Source organism: Sceloporus occidentalis, unplaced genomic scaffold (genome assembly GCF_023333645.1).
Source record: "Sceloporus occidentalis isolate IW3139 unplaced genomic scaffold, rSceOcc1.0.p SCAF_7, whole genome shotgun sequence".
In the NCBI taxonomy this organism is placed as follows: Eukaryota; Metazoa; Chordata; class Lepidosauria; order Squamata; family Phrynosomatidae; genus Sceloporus; species Sceloporus occidentalis.
This window is the reverse complement of record NW_028316987.1, coordinates 9,122,566-9,140,636: the sequence shown is the minus strand read 5'-3', so window position 1 is coordinate 9,140,636 and position 18,071 is coordinate 9,122,566. Positions and strand designations below refer to the sequence as shown.

General features: G+C 40.6%; 1 protein-coding gene across 10 annotated transcripts in view; it reads left to right on the top strand.

Moving 5' to 3' along the window:
- The window catches only part of LOC149309128 (junction plakoglobin), a 67,985-nt gene extending 62,391 nt beyond the window's left edge, over window positions 1-5,594 (top strand). For all 10 annotated transcript variants that reach the window (XM_089531845.1, XM_089531844.1, XM_089531848.1 and 7 more), the window contains 3 exons: window positions 1,508-1,547; window positions 2,588-2,757; window positions 4,638-5,594. In XM_089531845.1, the coding sequence (XP_089387971.1) occupies window positions 1,508-1,547; window positions 2,588-2,733 (186 nt within the window). In that variant the 3' untranslated portion in view covers window positions 2,734-2,757; window positions 4,638-5,594. The remainder of the gene's footprint in view (window positions 1-1,507; window positions 1,548-2,587; window positions 2,758-4,637) is intronic.
- The last annotated feature ends 12,477 nt before the right edge of the window (window positions 5,595-18,071 follow it).

Below are 18,071 nucleotides of genomic sequence, written 5' to 3'. Positions count from 1 at the left end.
AGGAAGATCACAAACCAGATGGATAGACTCAACCAGGGGGTTATGGGCAGGGGCTTGCAGAATCTGCAAGGCAGTGCAGGCTAGGGTTTCTTGGAGATGTCTCATCCTCAGGGTCGCCATGAGTTAGAACCAACTCAAGGGCAGCTGACAACAACCAATATATGGTAGATTTTTGTGGGTTTTTCGGACTGTGTGGCCATGTTCTAGAAGACTTTATTCCTGATGTTTCACCAGCATCTGTGGCTGACATCTTCAGAGAATGCTATGGGCTGGCCAAGCCTTTTGTTCTGCCTAATGGCTTCTTTTAAATGTGGTTTTTCCAGCAGTGTTTAAGGATAAGTGTGGCCAACTCAGGGGTGCTCAGATGTTGTTGGACTGCAATTCCTATTAGTCTTTACTATTAGCTATGCTGGCCAGGGCTATTGGGAGTTGCTGTCTTGTAACATCCAGAAGGCCACTGTTTGTTTTCACTCCTGTTCTAGGAAAACCTCCCTGTAGTGGGTATCTCACACTGCGAAACAGCATATATGTGGGCCACTTTATAATTGGATCTTTCAACAGCTTCTGCTTTTATGTAAATGCAGCTGCATGGCTCAGGAGGAGATCCCCCCCTCCCGCTTGCCAATTGTAAAACAAATGCCAGCCCAGGGAAATCTGATCAGGAAAATGGCACCAGCTAAAAGCTTTACACTCCCTTGCCCCTCTTGAGCCCTACTATCTCTCTCCTAGCACTACTGCCTCCGTCACATTGGGAGCAACAGCTGTGTTCCACTAAAGAATACAGTGTTGAGACATCATTGAGGTGTCTCACTTCCTTTGTGACAGTGGCAAGGTGGTCAGCATCCTATGTGAACTTGAGTGTGCCCAATTACCTTAAAACAAATGCAATCCAATCAGATGTTTGCGTAACTCACTATTCCTTTTCTCCAGTGACTGACTCTCTTTCCCTGGAAAACATGTTTCCCCAATCTGGCGTCTCATAAAGTTGTTTTCAGTGTCGAACCTCAGTCTTTGTGACTGGCGCCTGTTCTAGGGTGTGTCACTTCCCAAGGAATTTGGGAAGGGTAAAGATAAGCAAAGGGACTGCTTACTGAAAAACAGGGAGAGGGGAAAGGTTTCAAAGCAGTCTTAGGACTTCCACCTGTTAATCAGTTATTTATCAAGCATAGTCTTGGATCCTGTCCAAGGATGGAAATGCTGATTTGCCAGGGCCATGACATTTTCAGGGGCTGAGCAGAACAGATGCTTGATTTGCTAAATTCCAGCATCTGGGTTTGCTTCCCAGCACTTTAGCTCCTGCTTTTTGAACATTATCAGTGAAGGTTGACAGTTCTTTCATTAGCCCACAAAATGGTTGTCCTAAGGTTGCCATGGGAAACGGGAGTTTGGACTATCTCCATAGCATCCTTCAGTAGTGACCCCTTCTGGCAAGTTTAGGTTGGCTCATGACCTCGGTGAGGCTTCTGTCACCGTGTTGTGTGAACAACCATCTGTCTTCTCTCTGCAGGCCCAGAGCATGATACCTATTCACGAGCCATATGGGGATGGTAAGTATGAACTGCCAGACTTTCTCTTGAAGTGTGACTGTAATGAATGAGAAAAAGCCAAATGGTCTTTTCCAGGACGTAAATGCAGAAAGAGATATGCAAAGCAGTTACACAGTTTATTTATTTTTATATATAATTTTAATTCACCAAATAAATGCACAGTTCTTAAACACATATAGTACTTTTTCATTATATCTTTTAAAAAGCGAACAAAAATTACCTATCATCTAAAAACTGAAAATAAGTAATCCTCTATAATTATTATCCAGTTTTCTCCTTACTATCTTGTTAAATTTAAATAATATATATTAAATCTTATAACAACTTTAAATGAAAAATAAATTGTATGTAGCTAAATTACCTCCTTCTTGTTTTTGTTGCAATTAACCATACCATATAAAGCTTCTTCATTATCTAAATTTTCCAAGTCTGCCACATTGTATATTCTACCTATAAGCAACCATGAACATGTTATAGTTCTTTAAAAATAAAAAAAATCTTAACTTATTTTTAAAGAACTATAACATGTTCAGACCTCTCCATCTTTTTCCCCAATATTTCACTATCGGATCTTTGTGGAACATACATGCAGAAAGAGAGACATGCAAAGCAGTCAAACAGTTTTAACTTGTGTGTAGAGATGTGAAGGCCCAGAAACACAGGTTGGGAAGGGAAATACCCCTGAAAACTTTTTAGGGAAATGTGTATGTTTCACTTTTTACCAGTAACTATTTTTGTCCTTTTAGTTAAGGATGGAAAACTTGGTTTTTTCCTGAGATGTTTCAGTCTCTAAATCTCTAGTTATGTTTCAGGTGCTTTAAATCTTAAACAGACTAGTGCTATTTTTAAACAAGAATCACTCTCATCCACTCATCCACTGAAGAGCATTGTATTATAAATTCCGTGCAGCACAAGGTGGAATGAATTGCAATAATTGCTTCTACAGCTATCAGAGTAATTTATGGAGTATGATAGAAATTGTGCTATTTACCTACTTAATATTAACCTTGTATTACTTTCTCCTTTTTATGTTACAATAGAACTGGATGCAGGGTATCGGGGCATGTACTCTGGTGAAATCCCCATGGACCCAATGGACATGCACATGGACATGGATGGCGACTACCCCATTGATGGTTACAGCGATGGTGTGCGGGCACCCTACACAGACCACATGCTTGCCTAATTTGCCCCTTGGGCAGGGCTCAAGGTAAGAATATTTTTAGCAAGTTTTGGGATCGTCCAATTAATTAAAACCCAAGGAAAATGAAAGGAGTGTACTTGTTGGTTGTAGCTGTGGAAACATACTTCAGCTTTTCATTCACTTAATAAATAATAATAATAATAATAATAATAAATTGTATCCCGCCTCTCCCTTTCGAGGATCAATGTGGGTAACAGCAAGCCAATATAACAGTTACATAAACAATAATAGACTATTCCTAACCTTCTTGACCCTTCCTCCTATTCCTAGAATTAAAACATACAAGCTACAATAACAATTCCAGTACATCAAATTCCACACAGTGCTACCAAATGTATAGCAAAAATTTGGACAGATGAGTAGTTCTGATTATTGTTTTTGAGGTCAGTCTGAGAAGGCCTACTGGAAGAGATCTGTTTTTATCACCTTTTTAAAGGCATCCAAAGATGTAATATGGCGGATCTCCTCCAGCAGGTCATTCCAAATTTTTGGAGCAGCAGTTGAAAAGGTCCTCTGGGAAGTTGCCACCAGCCTGGCTTATGCAAAACATGTTACAGTTTTCCACTCCAAATAAAAATAGATATCTACCACTGTGTTTTCTAGAGAACTATTAAAATTCAGAAGTAATTAGGAACTAAAACTAAGGGACCCATATATACTAATTTTTAATGTGATGGTGTTCTGTTTATTATTGCCTAGACTAGAGATGATCCAGCTAATTCTGTATAAGGGAAGATGTTTGAAATACACACTCTCTGTACCAATTAATAGTTCATTGTGCTTTTAATTTATTTTATATGTTGATAATTAATTTTACTGGTTTTCTGGACCATAATAAAAAAACTGAAAACTAGAAATGATCAGACTTCAGGCTTATGTGATCTAATTTTGTTGGCATTATAAGCCAAAGAAGTACAGTCAAAGCTTCATGAAGAAAACACACACTTGGAATTCTGAGCCCCAAAATTTGTTCTGAGTGACAGAAATGAGTAGAACTTACAGTCCTTTTATCCCAGTTTCCTTGATTTTCAGCAATGCAACTTGCTGCTGCTATTGTTAAACAATAGCGAGTCAGAAATCCTTGCTGGTGTACCACAAAGCAGCCAAAGAAATACCAGTAAATAGTTCTAGTTCTCCCTTCCCTTAACCGAGGTATAGACAAAATAAAGTTTTATGTCTTTTTTACAAGAAGAATTTCAGTTGTTCTGTTTGGGTAAACCAAATCATCACTTCCCCATGAACACTCACACATGATGGGTGGTGGGAGATGGGTAGCTATGTTGTTCTTTATGTAGTCGTTGATAATAGAAAGAGGGACTGCAATTGAACATACAAATCCAGTTTTAAATGATCAAGTCAATATACTCACTGATATTTGTATCAGTCTATTAATTACCCCAACTCCCCCCATTCCTTTTTAATATTTAGCTTTTGATCATTATTTCCAGAGCTGCCTGTGATAGCCATAACAATCTTGGAAGCCCTTTTGAGTACTTCATAGTGGAACTGCTGTTTCAGATGAGATGATGAATCCTTTGTACATGAAGACGAGTGTCTAAAAAGAAAGCAAGGGCCTTGCCAAATATACAGCCTGACTGCATAACTGTTTCCCCCTGGCTAAAATAAACATGTACCATATTAAAAGGAGTTTAATGTTTGTAGTTCGAGCAATATGTAGTTCCAGTTCCAATTTAATGTTTGCAGTTCTTGTCAGTTAAGAGGTTCCCCTGACAAACACTAGGAACACCTGGGAGTGGAGTTAGGTGGAGAAATAGTCTGATCTGATCTAAAGCAGCTTCCTGTGTCCTAAAGGGAAATCTTTCTTGAGTACCATCTGTGTTTCTTTTACCCTGAACATCATCTCCCTTTTTTTTCTTATTCCACAGATATTTTCTTAACACAGAAGAGGGCAGCCCCAGTGCTTAAATCCGGGACTCTCGGGAGACAGAAGTGCCTGAGAAAGATGATGACAAGCTCTTCCTTTCCCTGCGAGGAGGTTTTATTTTCTAAAACGAAACCAATTTTCCCTCCTACAGGCCTGTGGGAAAGATTCCATCCTATTCTATATCCCAGGCTGCATCTGATGACCTTGTAATAACTTTCTACTAGCAGTCTACTCCTTTCTGCCCATCTGCACTGTGTTCCAACTTCAACTAACCTCTCCCTCTTCTCTGTTCCTCCAACTTCTTTGTAAATTAGGGCAATGTGTTCAAACTGCCATTGGATTCTCATAAGAGAATTTTTTAATATCCGCACACACACAAACATTTTCTGTGCATGGTGCAAAACCACTTTCCCCTTGCATTTGACCAATTTTACTTCCTGACTTCTAAAGCTTGTCAGTCAGGAAGTGAAAGAAACAAATATTGAGGGGTTTGGGTTTTTTCTTTTTAAAAGAGCAGCCAATGGGTGTGAGTTTGCCAAGAAATGAACAGCTTTGCATTTTCCAGCTTTTAATTATCATTTTTATAGCTTTCAAGAGATGTGTCTTTAGTGGCCCTAGCAAGAAATCTCAGAAGCCCTCCGAAGAAGGGGAATGACTAATCACTGAAGCAAAACTCTCTTCCTACTGACCATCTCTTTCACATTTTAAAAACTCTTTTGACTTCCCTCCCTGAAACCTTTCCTGGTGATTGGTGTGTTCTCTTTTTCCTCTCCACCCTCTTGTTCCCCCTAATGCATTTTTAAAAGCGGCTCTCTCAATGTGATGGCTTGAGGCTTCCACTGGAAAAGGGATCGATGTAGCTGCAAATGTACTTCAAAAGATTTTATTATTATTTCTCTAAGGGATTTTTTTGTATAGACCAAAGCTAAAAAACAAATAAAAACTTAAACCCAAATCAGCAATGCAAATGAACTGATTTATTTTGTGTTTTTGGTTAGCTTCTTTCTTACAGTTTGAAAATCGAGAGGACAAGGGAGATTGCGGAGGGAAAAGATGGCATGATTAGGAGGAATACATATTAATTCAGTTTCCATCTGATTTGGGATATAAATCTAGGGTTTATTTTTTGTTCATCAGTTACATTTATATCGTTAAATTAGCTTTCCAAGCTTTCCTGGCTTTCTATCTCTCCACTTTATTGTCACCACAGCCCTGTTAGGTAGGCAAGCTGAGCTACTGTGAATGGCCCAAAATCTGAGTTTCATGGCCGTGGGGGTGGTGGGGGCAGCTTGTTTTTGGATCTTCCAAGTCCCATCTCAAGACCGTAACCACTGTACTACTCTGGCTCTTCAGTGTGTCCTTAGGGGCTAACACACAGGCCACCTTGGACAGATGTTGTCTGAAGCGAGAAAATTAACTATGATTATAGTATTTCAGTGAAAAAGCTAAGTCACCCAAAAACATTTAACTGGTTGATTAAGCCTGGTCAAACTTTAATCAGAGGGGGTACATGTTGAGAGCATACAATTTCTTAAGAGCTTTGGGAGAGAGAAATTTTTAAAAAAAATAACCTTTCCAAGTGACAGATTTTGTGCATTAAATTATAAAAGCAAACACATTTGTATCTTATTCTTTATACTTCCCTTAATATCTGAAAGAACAATCTATGCTGAGGTTTTGCTCATGAATACATGTATTTTAAATCTAATCAGTCAGTTTAAGTGCAAATTAAATAATTGTTAGATGACTCAGCACAGCAGAAGGCGAACATGAGTGGATTTTTCAGAATCTGAAACAGTTCTGGATTTATTTGAATCTTTCTCACATAGTTGCATTTAGCGGGGGGGGGGGGGGCAGAAAATCTTCTGAAGAAGTAGGACTGCATAGCTCCCCAAACTTGATAATGGCACTCTTGATTATTGTCTCGTCGTCTGCCTTCGAATCATTTCCAACTTATGGCAACCCTAAAACAAGCCTACCTTGGGGTTTTCTTGGCAAGATTTGTTCAGAGGAGGTTTGTCTTTGCTTTTCTTTGAGGGTTGAGAGAATGTGACCTGCCCAAAATCACCCAGTGAGTTTCTGCAGTTGAGCAGTAATTTGAACCCTGGTCTCTAAAGCCATAGTCCAGTGCTTAAACCATTACCTCACACTAACTGTCACTGGGACTCTTTATTACTGTTCAAAGATGGAGCTGTGTTAGTGTGGAAAATCAGTATGCAAAGGGAACTTGTAGTATCTTGGAAGCTAACTGAAAGATGAGCCCATTTCTTCAGTATCTGAGGAACATATACTTGAGGAAGTAGGCTCAAGTCTATGAAAGCTCATGCTATCAATTTCTTTCTTTCAGTTAGTGTCAAAGATGTTATGAGAGATCCCTTTGAATTTTGATTACTGTAAGTCAAATGACTGTACCATCCCTATACAGTATTTTATATCAGCCCATATATGCTATCTTCCCAAGTAGAAAGGAAAGCCTGTTTTGGAATGCCTAGTCTGGAGTGGAGTTGGGGAGCTCACTTTAGCAGTGCCAAGGTCATGCTCACCTACAGTCATGCTTACCTGGGAGAAAAATGTATAGCTTGGAGAAGTTAGGTTTTTGAACTCCCACTAGCATGCTAGCAAGGGGTTTCTGGGAATTGTAATCCAAAAATAATATTTCCAAGCCCAGGAAAAATATATATTGAATATTCTTAGAAGCATTCTATCTGTCATTCAGGTCCTCAGCACTGAGGACAAGGCTTGAGAGCTTGAATCTGCAGAAGTCCTGGCATAAGCAGAAGGAATGCAAGCATGTTTAGGCTGTTCCTTTACGTCTACTACATCTCCTGAATAGCAGAATAGCAGAGTGTACATCTACTGAATAGCAGAATAGCTGCACCAGCTTGTACTTTAGAGCAGGCTGGTTGAACATTAACTGGTGTGCTATGTGTTGTCAAGCTGTGCAATAATGTTTGCTCCTGAAACTATGTACAGAAGCTAGTGTTGGCTGAAGGTTGCCTCACTCTTTTTATTTTCCCTGGCCTTAAAAGGCATTATTACTTTTATTTTCCCACCTTATATGTGAAATTAAATCTCATGTACTCAGTCCCATGCAATTGTGCTCTGTGTAAACCATACCCTATTACTGTGGGTGCATTGACATTGTAGAAACAATGAAGTTTGACACCACTTTAACCACTATGGCTTTATCCTACAGAATCCTGGGATTTGTAGTTTTCCAATGCACTAGCACACTTTGGCAGAGAAGACTAAAGATCTTGTAAAACGGCAAATCCCAGAATTCCATAAGATGGAGCTACAGCACTCAATGTCATGTCAAACTGCATTACTTCTACAGTGTAGGTGTATCCTGTGTGACAAAGACCAAATTCAGTGCTTAAAAACTGGATTCTACCAGCCTTTCTAAATGATGCAAATTTGAGTCTGTGCATGTTTGCTTTGCATGACTGACTTCTCAAAACTCTTTACCTCTTCTCTATAACCAACAGGAAAAACTTTGAAAAATTATTTTGAGGGCTTCATTCCAACTGCTAGTCCAAATTAGAGTAGATCTATTCAACAAATAGGATTCTCTGAAGATGCCAGCCACAGATGCTGGCAAAATGTCAGGAAGAAACTTTTCTGGAACATGGCCACATAGCCCCCAAACCCCACAAAAACCCACAAAAAACTATGTTGTTTATTGGTGTTGTTTTTAATGACCTGATTCCCAAGAGATCTGAGAGTGGGAGTAGAGAGTCCTTTTTTCTTCTTCCCTCTCCATGTACATTATTCCTCAGGCTTATTAGAATAAAGCTCTTTTTCCATGTAGTCCTATGAGCTGCTAATCCCTGCAGCATAGCAAAATGATAGAGCCAAGATCAAAGGGAGTTTGGGAGCAAATCTGCCTCTCCTTTATACATTTCCTTCCAATATCAAGCTGCTTTTTCTCTGTCCTACTAGCTTTCTGATGTGAAGGGAATCTGATTTACTGGCGATTGGACATGGTTTAAAGGCACCCAGGAGGAGACTGGCAAGATGAGCAACCTGAACAGGGGACAAGTAAACAATGCTCCTGTGTTCCCTTTCCAACTATGGAAAATGTACACTATGGTAATGATTCTTATCAGAGCTTTGGTTCTTAATTTGTGTGGCTTACATTCAGGATGAGTAACTTAAAAAATAATAATATCCACAAACTCAAATGAAGCAGGCAATATATATTGCAATTCTGCTCTAGAGCACAGAAAATTCAAACTGTCATATTGGCTGCAGGATTCTGTTTAATACCCATCTCAGCTTTGACATGCAGCAAGCTTCTGGCTCTTATGATTGCAAAGCTGTGTGGGAAATGAAATATCAGAAGCCAGACAGTTCAGTGAGACTTTGGCAGGGGGAAGGTTTCAGAGAAGCACCTTTGGTATCTTGTATGTCTCCTTCTTTCACCAGCTAAAGTAACCAAGCTGTCATGGGAAAGATAGAAATGGTGCAACAGTGAATGCAGAGGCTTAAAAACAATATGTTCCTTGCTTCATTTCTGCCTGCAAGAGCTGGGGTTCGCTCACCTGAGTTAAATTATGACCAAGCAGAGATAGGGAAAGTTATCTTTTTGGACTTCTTGTTCAGTGTCTTAAAGTTGTTTCAAACTTAATGGCAACCTTTTCTTGGCAAGATTTGTTCAGGCGGGGGTTGCACATGCCTACAACTCTCCAAATCCCTGAGCCATCATAGCTAGTGGCTAGGAGATTCTGGGAATTGCTGTTCAAAAATGTAATTTCCCCCCGCTCTGGATCAATTGCACATTTTTATACTGGCAGAAAAAAAAATCTTTCAGCTATCATCTTCCTTGCTAGCTAGCAACTATACTAGCTAAAATGTGAAGCCATAGCAAAAAGCTAGTTCCCACGCTGATTTGTCAGATTTGACCTTTTTCACAGTGAGATGGGGAATCCCTAGAGGCTCCCTAAGCCAGTCCAAGGTAACTTTCCCATGCCCTAACATTTGCTTCCCTCTCAAATAATGTGATCATCCCAACCATGATACATTGGGTGGAGACTACCATGCTTAGTGCATTGCAGTAGGCTAGGCTGGCCCAAGTTCTATTGCTTTCTGAAGTGAAAGATAAATAGGTTCTTCCACTATTTCACATATAGAAGGTACTCTGAGTGATAGCTGAATCTTACTTAACTCTTACTTCAGTACTGGGAATGGGATACCATCACCAACTACACCTAAGAACAGCAAGTTGACTTAGAGGATGCTGGGCAGACTGCTTAGCATCCATAGATCCATTCTTCAGCATCGTGTTGTTTCCCCTCCAGACACACACATCCTATGATCAGCTAAGGCAGCTGTCTGGTTTTACAAATGATAAGTCTGGTCCTGCTAACAGGAATTAGGATTGATTCCTCTTCTTTTCAGCTGATCCAGATCAGCTAGTGGAAGACTTAAGAAAGGTCTTTTTTTGTCCCCATTATGTGTATGTGTCTTCAAGTCACCTGTCGATTTATGATAATCCAATGAGTTTCATAGGGCTTTTTAAGGCAAGGAATACTCCGAGGTGGTTTTCCTAGGACCTTCCCCTGAAATATAGCCTACAGCACGTGGTATTCGTTGGCAGTCTCCCATCCAAGTACTGTTTGGAGCTGACTCTGCTTAGCTTTCAAGATCAGACAGAATCTGGGGCCTTTTAAACTATTTAGTCCCTTCATCCCAACTATATTACATTACTGTACCATAACATACCATTCCATACTATATTAATACCTTGCTCTTTCACTAAAACAGGGACTCAAGGTGGCTCACAAATGAAAACACAGCACAGTTAAATCGTATAAAAGATCAACATTAATATGGGATTCAACTGCCAACAATGCTTAAAAGCAATTCAAAACACAGTTAAAATGATAAAAAGTGATTTTTAAAAAGAGTTAAAACAGTAAAATCCTTAGAGCACTGAACAGTCCTTTTTAAATTCTTCAGCTCCCTGAAGCTATTAACTGTAGTGCACTATAGAGCATTGTGTAGAGGTTTTAATCTTTTAAAATTAAAAAGGCTGAGTGGGTGAACCTTGCTTTTCAAGGTGAAGCTAACATATATATTTTTCTCTTCAACAGTGAGAGCTGAAGCGATGGCTGCAATGTTCAACTAAAATTAGCAATAGTTTTAAACCTGGGTCTTCCACAATCATGGAAGGCTGTGGGGTGTTTCTTTCTTGAAATAAAAGATCTGCAGGTGTTTTATTATTGCTAGTGAGAAGTATTCCACAGTCCTATAGGGGCGTTGAAATTTTGTGTCTCTCAAAGTTTCTGCACGACAGCTTCTATAATCCTTTATTCTTCTGGTCATGCTGTGATGATGGATGGATAGAAGTTATAAGCCAAAACACCTGGAAAACCAAAGTTTCTCCATCCCTGATAAATAGCTATCAATATGCACAGAGACACCAGTGACTCTGGGCAGACTGATTGGGAATAATGGGAGTTGTAGTCCAGGAAAGGAATTTTCTCAGACTCTTTCTCCACATGTGCAGCCGGGTGTTGGATTACAACTCTGGAGACCAGGTTTCAATTTCCCCCTCGGCTATGAAAGCCACTGAGTGACCTTGGGCAAGTCCCACTCTCTCAGCCTCAAGGGAAGGCAATGGCCAAACCTCCTCTGAACAAATCTTGCCAAGAAACCCCTGTGATAGGGTCGCCATATGTTTGGAGCGACTTGAAAGCACAGAAAACCAACAACCTTTATCCACTTGCTTGGCAGCTCTGTACACACTTATGTTCAGTTCTTTTTTTGAAGGTGGAATACAGTACCAGCTATAGCAATGTAGTTGCATAATTCTTAAAAGAATTGGGGCTGGTGGGGATGCACTTACATCTGTTTGACCTTCCCACTGCTGCCTGCTAAATCTGACAAGAAGAAACGGTAGCTGAACTATTCTATGAGATGCATCTCTGGGTGGATGTCTCTTTTTGCCTCTTCCTTTCTGCACTGACCTGCCAGTTAATACACCTGGGTGACAGGCCCTGCCTGTTTCTATTAATCAGGTTGCAATAATGTCAACAGGGGGAACTGTTTCCAGCAGGATGAGCAATATGTTAGCTTGGTAGAATCAAGGTTCTGGCAACCTTTAGGCTATAAGTGTTTCAATGGTGCACATGTAAGATTTTGGAACAGTGCTCCTGTCTTTGTACACAGAGTGGAAAAATAGACTTTCTGGGGGCATGAATTGTACCTTTGACTCCTAGTGGGTCAGGTATGTTTTAATCTCCTTCCTCCAAGTACATCTTTCTCTCCTTCCTCTAGGCTTTACTCACTTCAAGTAAGCATTGCTCATCTTTGTTCTTTCTCTTCTAGTGAAGACGAAACTGCTGTTCCCATTCTGCCTCTCACACTGTTTTTAATATCTTAAACCTATTGGTGTTGCGGAGGAAGCAATGTGTCCAGTGAAAGCAGGACATATCATTGTAGAGCTGTTTGCAGTGTTTCTTTGCTGCTTCAGTTGGTGTGCAGGATTTGGTATGGCACACAGGATTTGGTGTCCTGAGATGCCTGGCTGCATGGTATTTTTAGAACAATTTTTCACACCTGTGCATTTGTGAAGATAAGCTTTGAAAGTCTGTGCTACTGAAAACTTAAAAATGGGGAGGCACCTGAACTGAATTTGGACTCAGCAGTGAGACCTTCAGTCCATTCCAGGACCAGGGGGATAAAGCATATGAATACCAGTGCTTGGAAACATTCCCTTTGGGGAGTACAACTCCCAGAATCCTCCAACCAGTAGGGCCACTGCCCATACTAACTGGGGGTTTCTATGAGCCATGACCCAAAAAGCCCCAGTAATATTTCCAAACAAATACATGCATGTTAGTCAGCTGCCACACTACAGAATGAATATAGCGTGACACCACTTTAACTGTTATGGCTCCATCCTATGAAGTCCTCCTGGGTTTGTTGTGGCACCAGAGCTCTCTGAAGTGAAGGCTAAATAGCTCACAAAATTATACATCCCAGGATTCCATAGCATTGAACTATGGCAGTTAAAGTGGTTTCAAACTGAATTAATTCTGCAGAGTAGATGTAGCCTTTCTAATTTGCATGCTAGCTGAATTTGAATAATTGTATGTAGATTGCAGAACTGTGTGCTTTGGCTGAGACTGATTTGGCAGGAGAAGTTGACTGAATGAGAGCATCTTTCAAATGCAGAGGCTGAAATATTTAGACAACATTCTTTTTCAGGAGACTGTGGAGAACAGGGTTCAGTTCTCCACTTGAGCACAAAAACCCACTGGGTGACCTTGGGCAAGCCACACTATCTCAGCCTTAGAGAATGCTGATGCCAACTGCTCTCTGAAGAAACATGCCAAGAAAACCCTATGATAGTTTCACCTTAGGGTTGCCATAAGTCAAGAGACACACAACAACAAAGTGGGCTAAAAAAAAAAAGCCACATGGCAATGGGGAACAGTGATATTAATCGAAAGCTTAGACTTTTTGTTGCTCTTTCTATAGTATATAAATGAAACAACTGGAAGTAGCTCAATGGACACACATCTTTAGGTCTAGTGAGGCAGTTGTCTCATGCATCATATGTTTGGACTTAACACCAAGATAATGCAGGAGAGAGGTGTGCATCATGTAATCTGCCCTGCACCCTCAAAACTTAGTTGCTCCCTTCATGCATGGTGGTGGTTGTTGCACCATTGTCAGCATTGAAGAAAGTGTACTTGTTTGGTGCATGGAATTGGTGAAGGGATGAATTCCTGACGTTTTTTGCCACAGCAAAAAAATGAAACAAATAAAATTATATCAGTCTTGAATGTCTTTTTCTGAGATGTCTATTTGAGTCAGTGTCACTTCCCACTACTGCTGCTGCCCAGTAGATGTTTGGCACATTTAATCTGGCTCCCCAGCAAAGGCCTGTCTGACATAAGAGACCCGCCTAGCAGCACTGCTGCTGCCAGCATAACCTCTTCCCTCATGGGAACACACGATCCCTAATTTACGATTTGTTTTGTTACAATTGGTAGTATCTACTAGATTAGCCATGAAACCCAGTGGGCGACCTTGGGCAAGTCATATGCTCTCAGCTTCAGGGCAAGGCAATGGCAAACCTCCTCTGAACAAATCACATCAAGAAAACCCTATGATAGGTTCATCTTAGGGTTGCCATAAGTTGGAAATGACTTGAAGGCACATAACAAGAAAAACAAAGTACAGGTATCTAGCACACACACAGAGTATCAACTCTTGCTCTCCGAGGTAACTCTGTAGTATCTTCGCTTCATGAAGAAAGGCGCAAAAACAAGTTTTCTTCTGGGATATTCTAGTTGATCCATAGCTTGCTGTTGCCACACAGTGGGGATTTTGGAGTAGAGCAGTTCAAATACACTTTAAGCAGGGATCTTTTTATTTGAAGATTGCTGGGAAGAAAATAAAGTCAATTCGATAAGCCTGGAATAGTTAGTGTCATTCTACCTACCCACTGCACATCACCTCATGAACTGGAAAAGGAATGGGAGATTCAGACTGTGGATGCATTCATGGTAAGAACAGGCCCATTGAAACCAGTAGGGCCTGTGTTAATTATAGCTACACTAGAGACATTTATAGAATTATGATTCCACTTTTTCTGCCATGGCAACATTCTGTAAAATTCTGGAATTGACAGTTTAGGGAATGTTACTTAGAATTCAGAGCCAGACGTCTGAACTTTAAAAGAACTATCAAAGGTGCTAGACTTGTTTTGAAGATAGAGGATTGTTTCACATTGTGCAATTATAGTGTTACGATTCTGCTTTGATTCCCATGGCAACATCTTATGGAATCCCGGGGTTTGAAGTTTGGTGAGGAACTAAGGCACTCCAGCTGAGAATTTAAAATGCTCCAGAACTGCAAATTCAAGGATTCTAGGGGATGTTGCCATGGTTATTAAAGTGGAATCATAGCACTAAAACTGTGTAGTGTAAAGGAGCCCTGGCTTTTGCACCATACAGAGTTCCTTTAAAATTCAGACTAAAATTTGGATCCACTGCTCCACTGACATGAAAACCACTAGCTGCCACTGCAGTACAGATTCTATGACTCCTGTATCTATGGGACCACTACTCACAGTTTCATTTACCCATGTCTGGAAATAATATGTTCTCTCTCGACATTTTTTAGGTCTCCCAGCATGAATCTATGGTATGCTTCTAGCAAAAGTTGACCATAAACTCACACTGGAGGACCAAAAATGCCCAGAGAGGTGTTCTCTCCAGAAATCTCTAGGTCATCCAGTGCACTTCTATGGTTAATTTCTATCAGAAGTCATTCATTTCAATAGGGTTTACTATTTATGGTTTCATGCTTCCACGGTATGTCTAGGAACATAACTCCTGTGGATATGGGGGCCGTACTATATACAGAAGGCAGCCCTTAGCAGTCTGTGTCTCATTTAGAGAGCCATAAAGAAAAACAAGCATCACAGACCTTGAAGATGTTTACTGACAGCATCTGAATACCAGACTGAGGAGCAGACAGAAAGTTCACCTGGTCATAGGTGTTTTTTACCCCCTAAATCTTGGAAAAGAAATCCCAGACTCCACCAGCCAATGGACATCCTAACTGGGGGATGCTTGAAGTTGTACAGTAATCAAAAAATAGTACATTCTCCAAGCCCTGTTTCCTATCTCCATTTCATGAGCACATATATTAAAGCCATTATGTCTTCCAGTGCCTCCATATATATAAAGCTGAATCTTCACATCTGTGCTCTCCACTGTCCTTTGTGTGTATGTGCAACTTGCCTATCAACATCTTTAAGCTCAGTGGAACATCCATGGTAAAAAGCAGTATACCTGAAACTTGACCTGTAGCTGATGGGATGTTTTAGTTCCTGTACCTGAACAACATCCTGACTAGTTCAAGGTCCTCATATGGAAAAGCCAAAGATTTCCAAATTAAAAAACAACAACCTTGTTCTAGGGTTCACCTTAGAGTCACCATATGTCAGAAATGACTTGAAGGCACATACAGACATCACAAGGTTTTTTTGGCAAAATTTGTTCAAAGGGGGTTTGGTCTTTGCCTCCATCTGAGGCTGAGAGAGAGTGACTGAGCAGGGATTTGAACTCTGGTCTCCAGAGTTATAGTCCAGCACTCAAATTACTACACAGATGGAGCTTTTCTCTTTCTCTCTCTCTCTCTCTTTCCGTCTTTACACACACACACACACACACACACACACACACACACACACACACACAGTGGGCCCTCCACAGTCACTTGGGTTGGGGCTCAGGACCTCCATGAAAGTGAAAAATCCACAAATAAGAAACCACTAAGTTTTTCATCTTGAGAGAACACCTCTCTAGGAATATCTGCCATAACTCTAAGGTCAACATCTGTTGGAATTTGACCATAGAATCATTCTGGAGGGCCTACAATTATCTAAGAACCTCTAGGTCCTCCATCATGGCTCTATGGTCAAATTCCAGAAGAGTTGCATTGGGGAACTTAGAGATTCCTAGAGAGAATAATAGAATCATGGAATCATAGAGTTGGAAGAGACCACAAGGGCCATCCAGTCCAACCCCCTGCCATTCAGGAAATCACAAAGCACCCCAACAGATGGCAATACAGTCTCTGTTTAACAGCTTCCAAAGAAGGAGACCCCAGCACTCTCCAAAGGAATGAGAGAGAGAAAAAACTGTGTGTAGTGGTTAGAGTGCTGTAAGCAGGAGGTGGGAGATGCACATCTTAGTCCCCCTCTGAGAAATGGATCTCAAGAGATGAACTTGGCAGCAGTCTTCAGCCCAACCCACTTCACAAGGTTTTTGTGAGGATATGGTGAGAAGCAGGAGACCCACTTTCACTGTCTGGAGATTATTGAAGGAATGATGGGATATAATATAACACAAAATAAAATAAAATAAAATAAAATAAAATAAAATAATAAAATAAAATAAAATAAAATAAAATAAAATAAAATAAGAGGACCGTCCCACCTGCAGATTGTTGTGGTCCCAGAAATACTGAATATGCTTTAAAATTAAATTAGGAAAATCTTGTGCAAAATGCAAATCAAAGACAAGTTGTAGAAAAATGCAAATCAAAGTCAAGTCGAGGAGAATGCAAATAAAAAAACAAAGTGAAAGCCAGGAAGATGCAAATGGGGAACTGGGGAACTGGATTACAAATCTTGTCACGTCTTCAGACACCCAAACAAGAGAAAGTGAAGAAGGGATTTAAAGAAAAGACAGAAAAATTCAGCTAGAAAAGGGGAGGGAAGGTGGGGTGGGGAATAATTTGCTCAACAGCAGACTACGATTCCCAGCAGTCCATGGGACCAGCCCTCTCTGCCCTGCACCTGCTGGAGGAGAGGCTTTGTTCACCAGTGTGCAGAGAAAGAGAAAGCAAAGAAAGACGAGAAGTTTTCAGCTGTTCATTGGGTGCTGTGCTGGTTGGTGCTGGACAGAGGAGGATGAGGATGAGGAGAGCAGTGGGCAGAAGAAGAAGATAAAGTAAGTTAAATTTACTTGCCAGATTTACTTGCAATGGGATTACATGTTCAAACAATAGTGCTGGGATCATCCCACTCCATAAAAGTTCTTGGTAAGAGTGGAAAGAGACAGGCCCCTATGCCTTACAGTGAGTTTTTCTGACATGTTGTGGATGTTGTACGGCAAGCAGTGTATGCACGCTGCATGTCTGAAGTTTCAGTGGGTGCCTCTGCCTTGAGCAGCTTGCATGTTGGGCCAGAGTTCAACAGATCAAGCTTCCCTGAGCCCCAACAGTTGGGTAGTTTTCTCTCCTGTGGTTGGGGAAAAGCACAGAAGGAAGACGGTGACCATCTTAGCATGTTTTCTATGTAGTGTTGCTAGGTAACTCTAGGATCCTATTTCAACCCAAAGTTGTTAGCTCTCTAAACTTTTCCTTGCATAAAATGTATACAAGAAAGTTTTGGAGAAGAAGAATATATGAACCTGAAGGCATAATTGCAAGTATTATTGTTGTTGTCACTGTTATCATCATCATCAATGTGGACACACACTGCATTTTGTTCAAAGGTGCCATAGAAGGGAAGATGGAGAAAAGCTCTCCCCGCCATACCTGCCTCTTCCTTCCATGAATTAAAATGCTATTATTATTATTATTATTATTATTATTATTCTAACATAACTTTGAAAAGAGAGCAAAACAGCAAGAAAGAACGAGTTTGCTTTCCCTTCCCTTTCGGCTAAAAGTTTGATTAGCCGGGACGCAGTTAATAGCTTTTCATGGTTCATTAGTAGCATTCATAATAAGGCCCCCGGTGAAATGCGCCGAGGCTTGCGTGCCAGAGGATGGTTCTCCAATGGCGGGAGGGAAGGGGGAGATTTCACATTGGATGACTTTGGAGGGCCTCCTTCATCTTAGCCTGCAAAAGCAACTACCAGATCCTGTGGCAGTTTCTGCAGGATCATTGAGATTGCTGTGG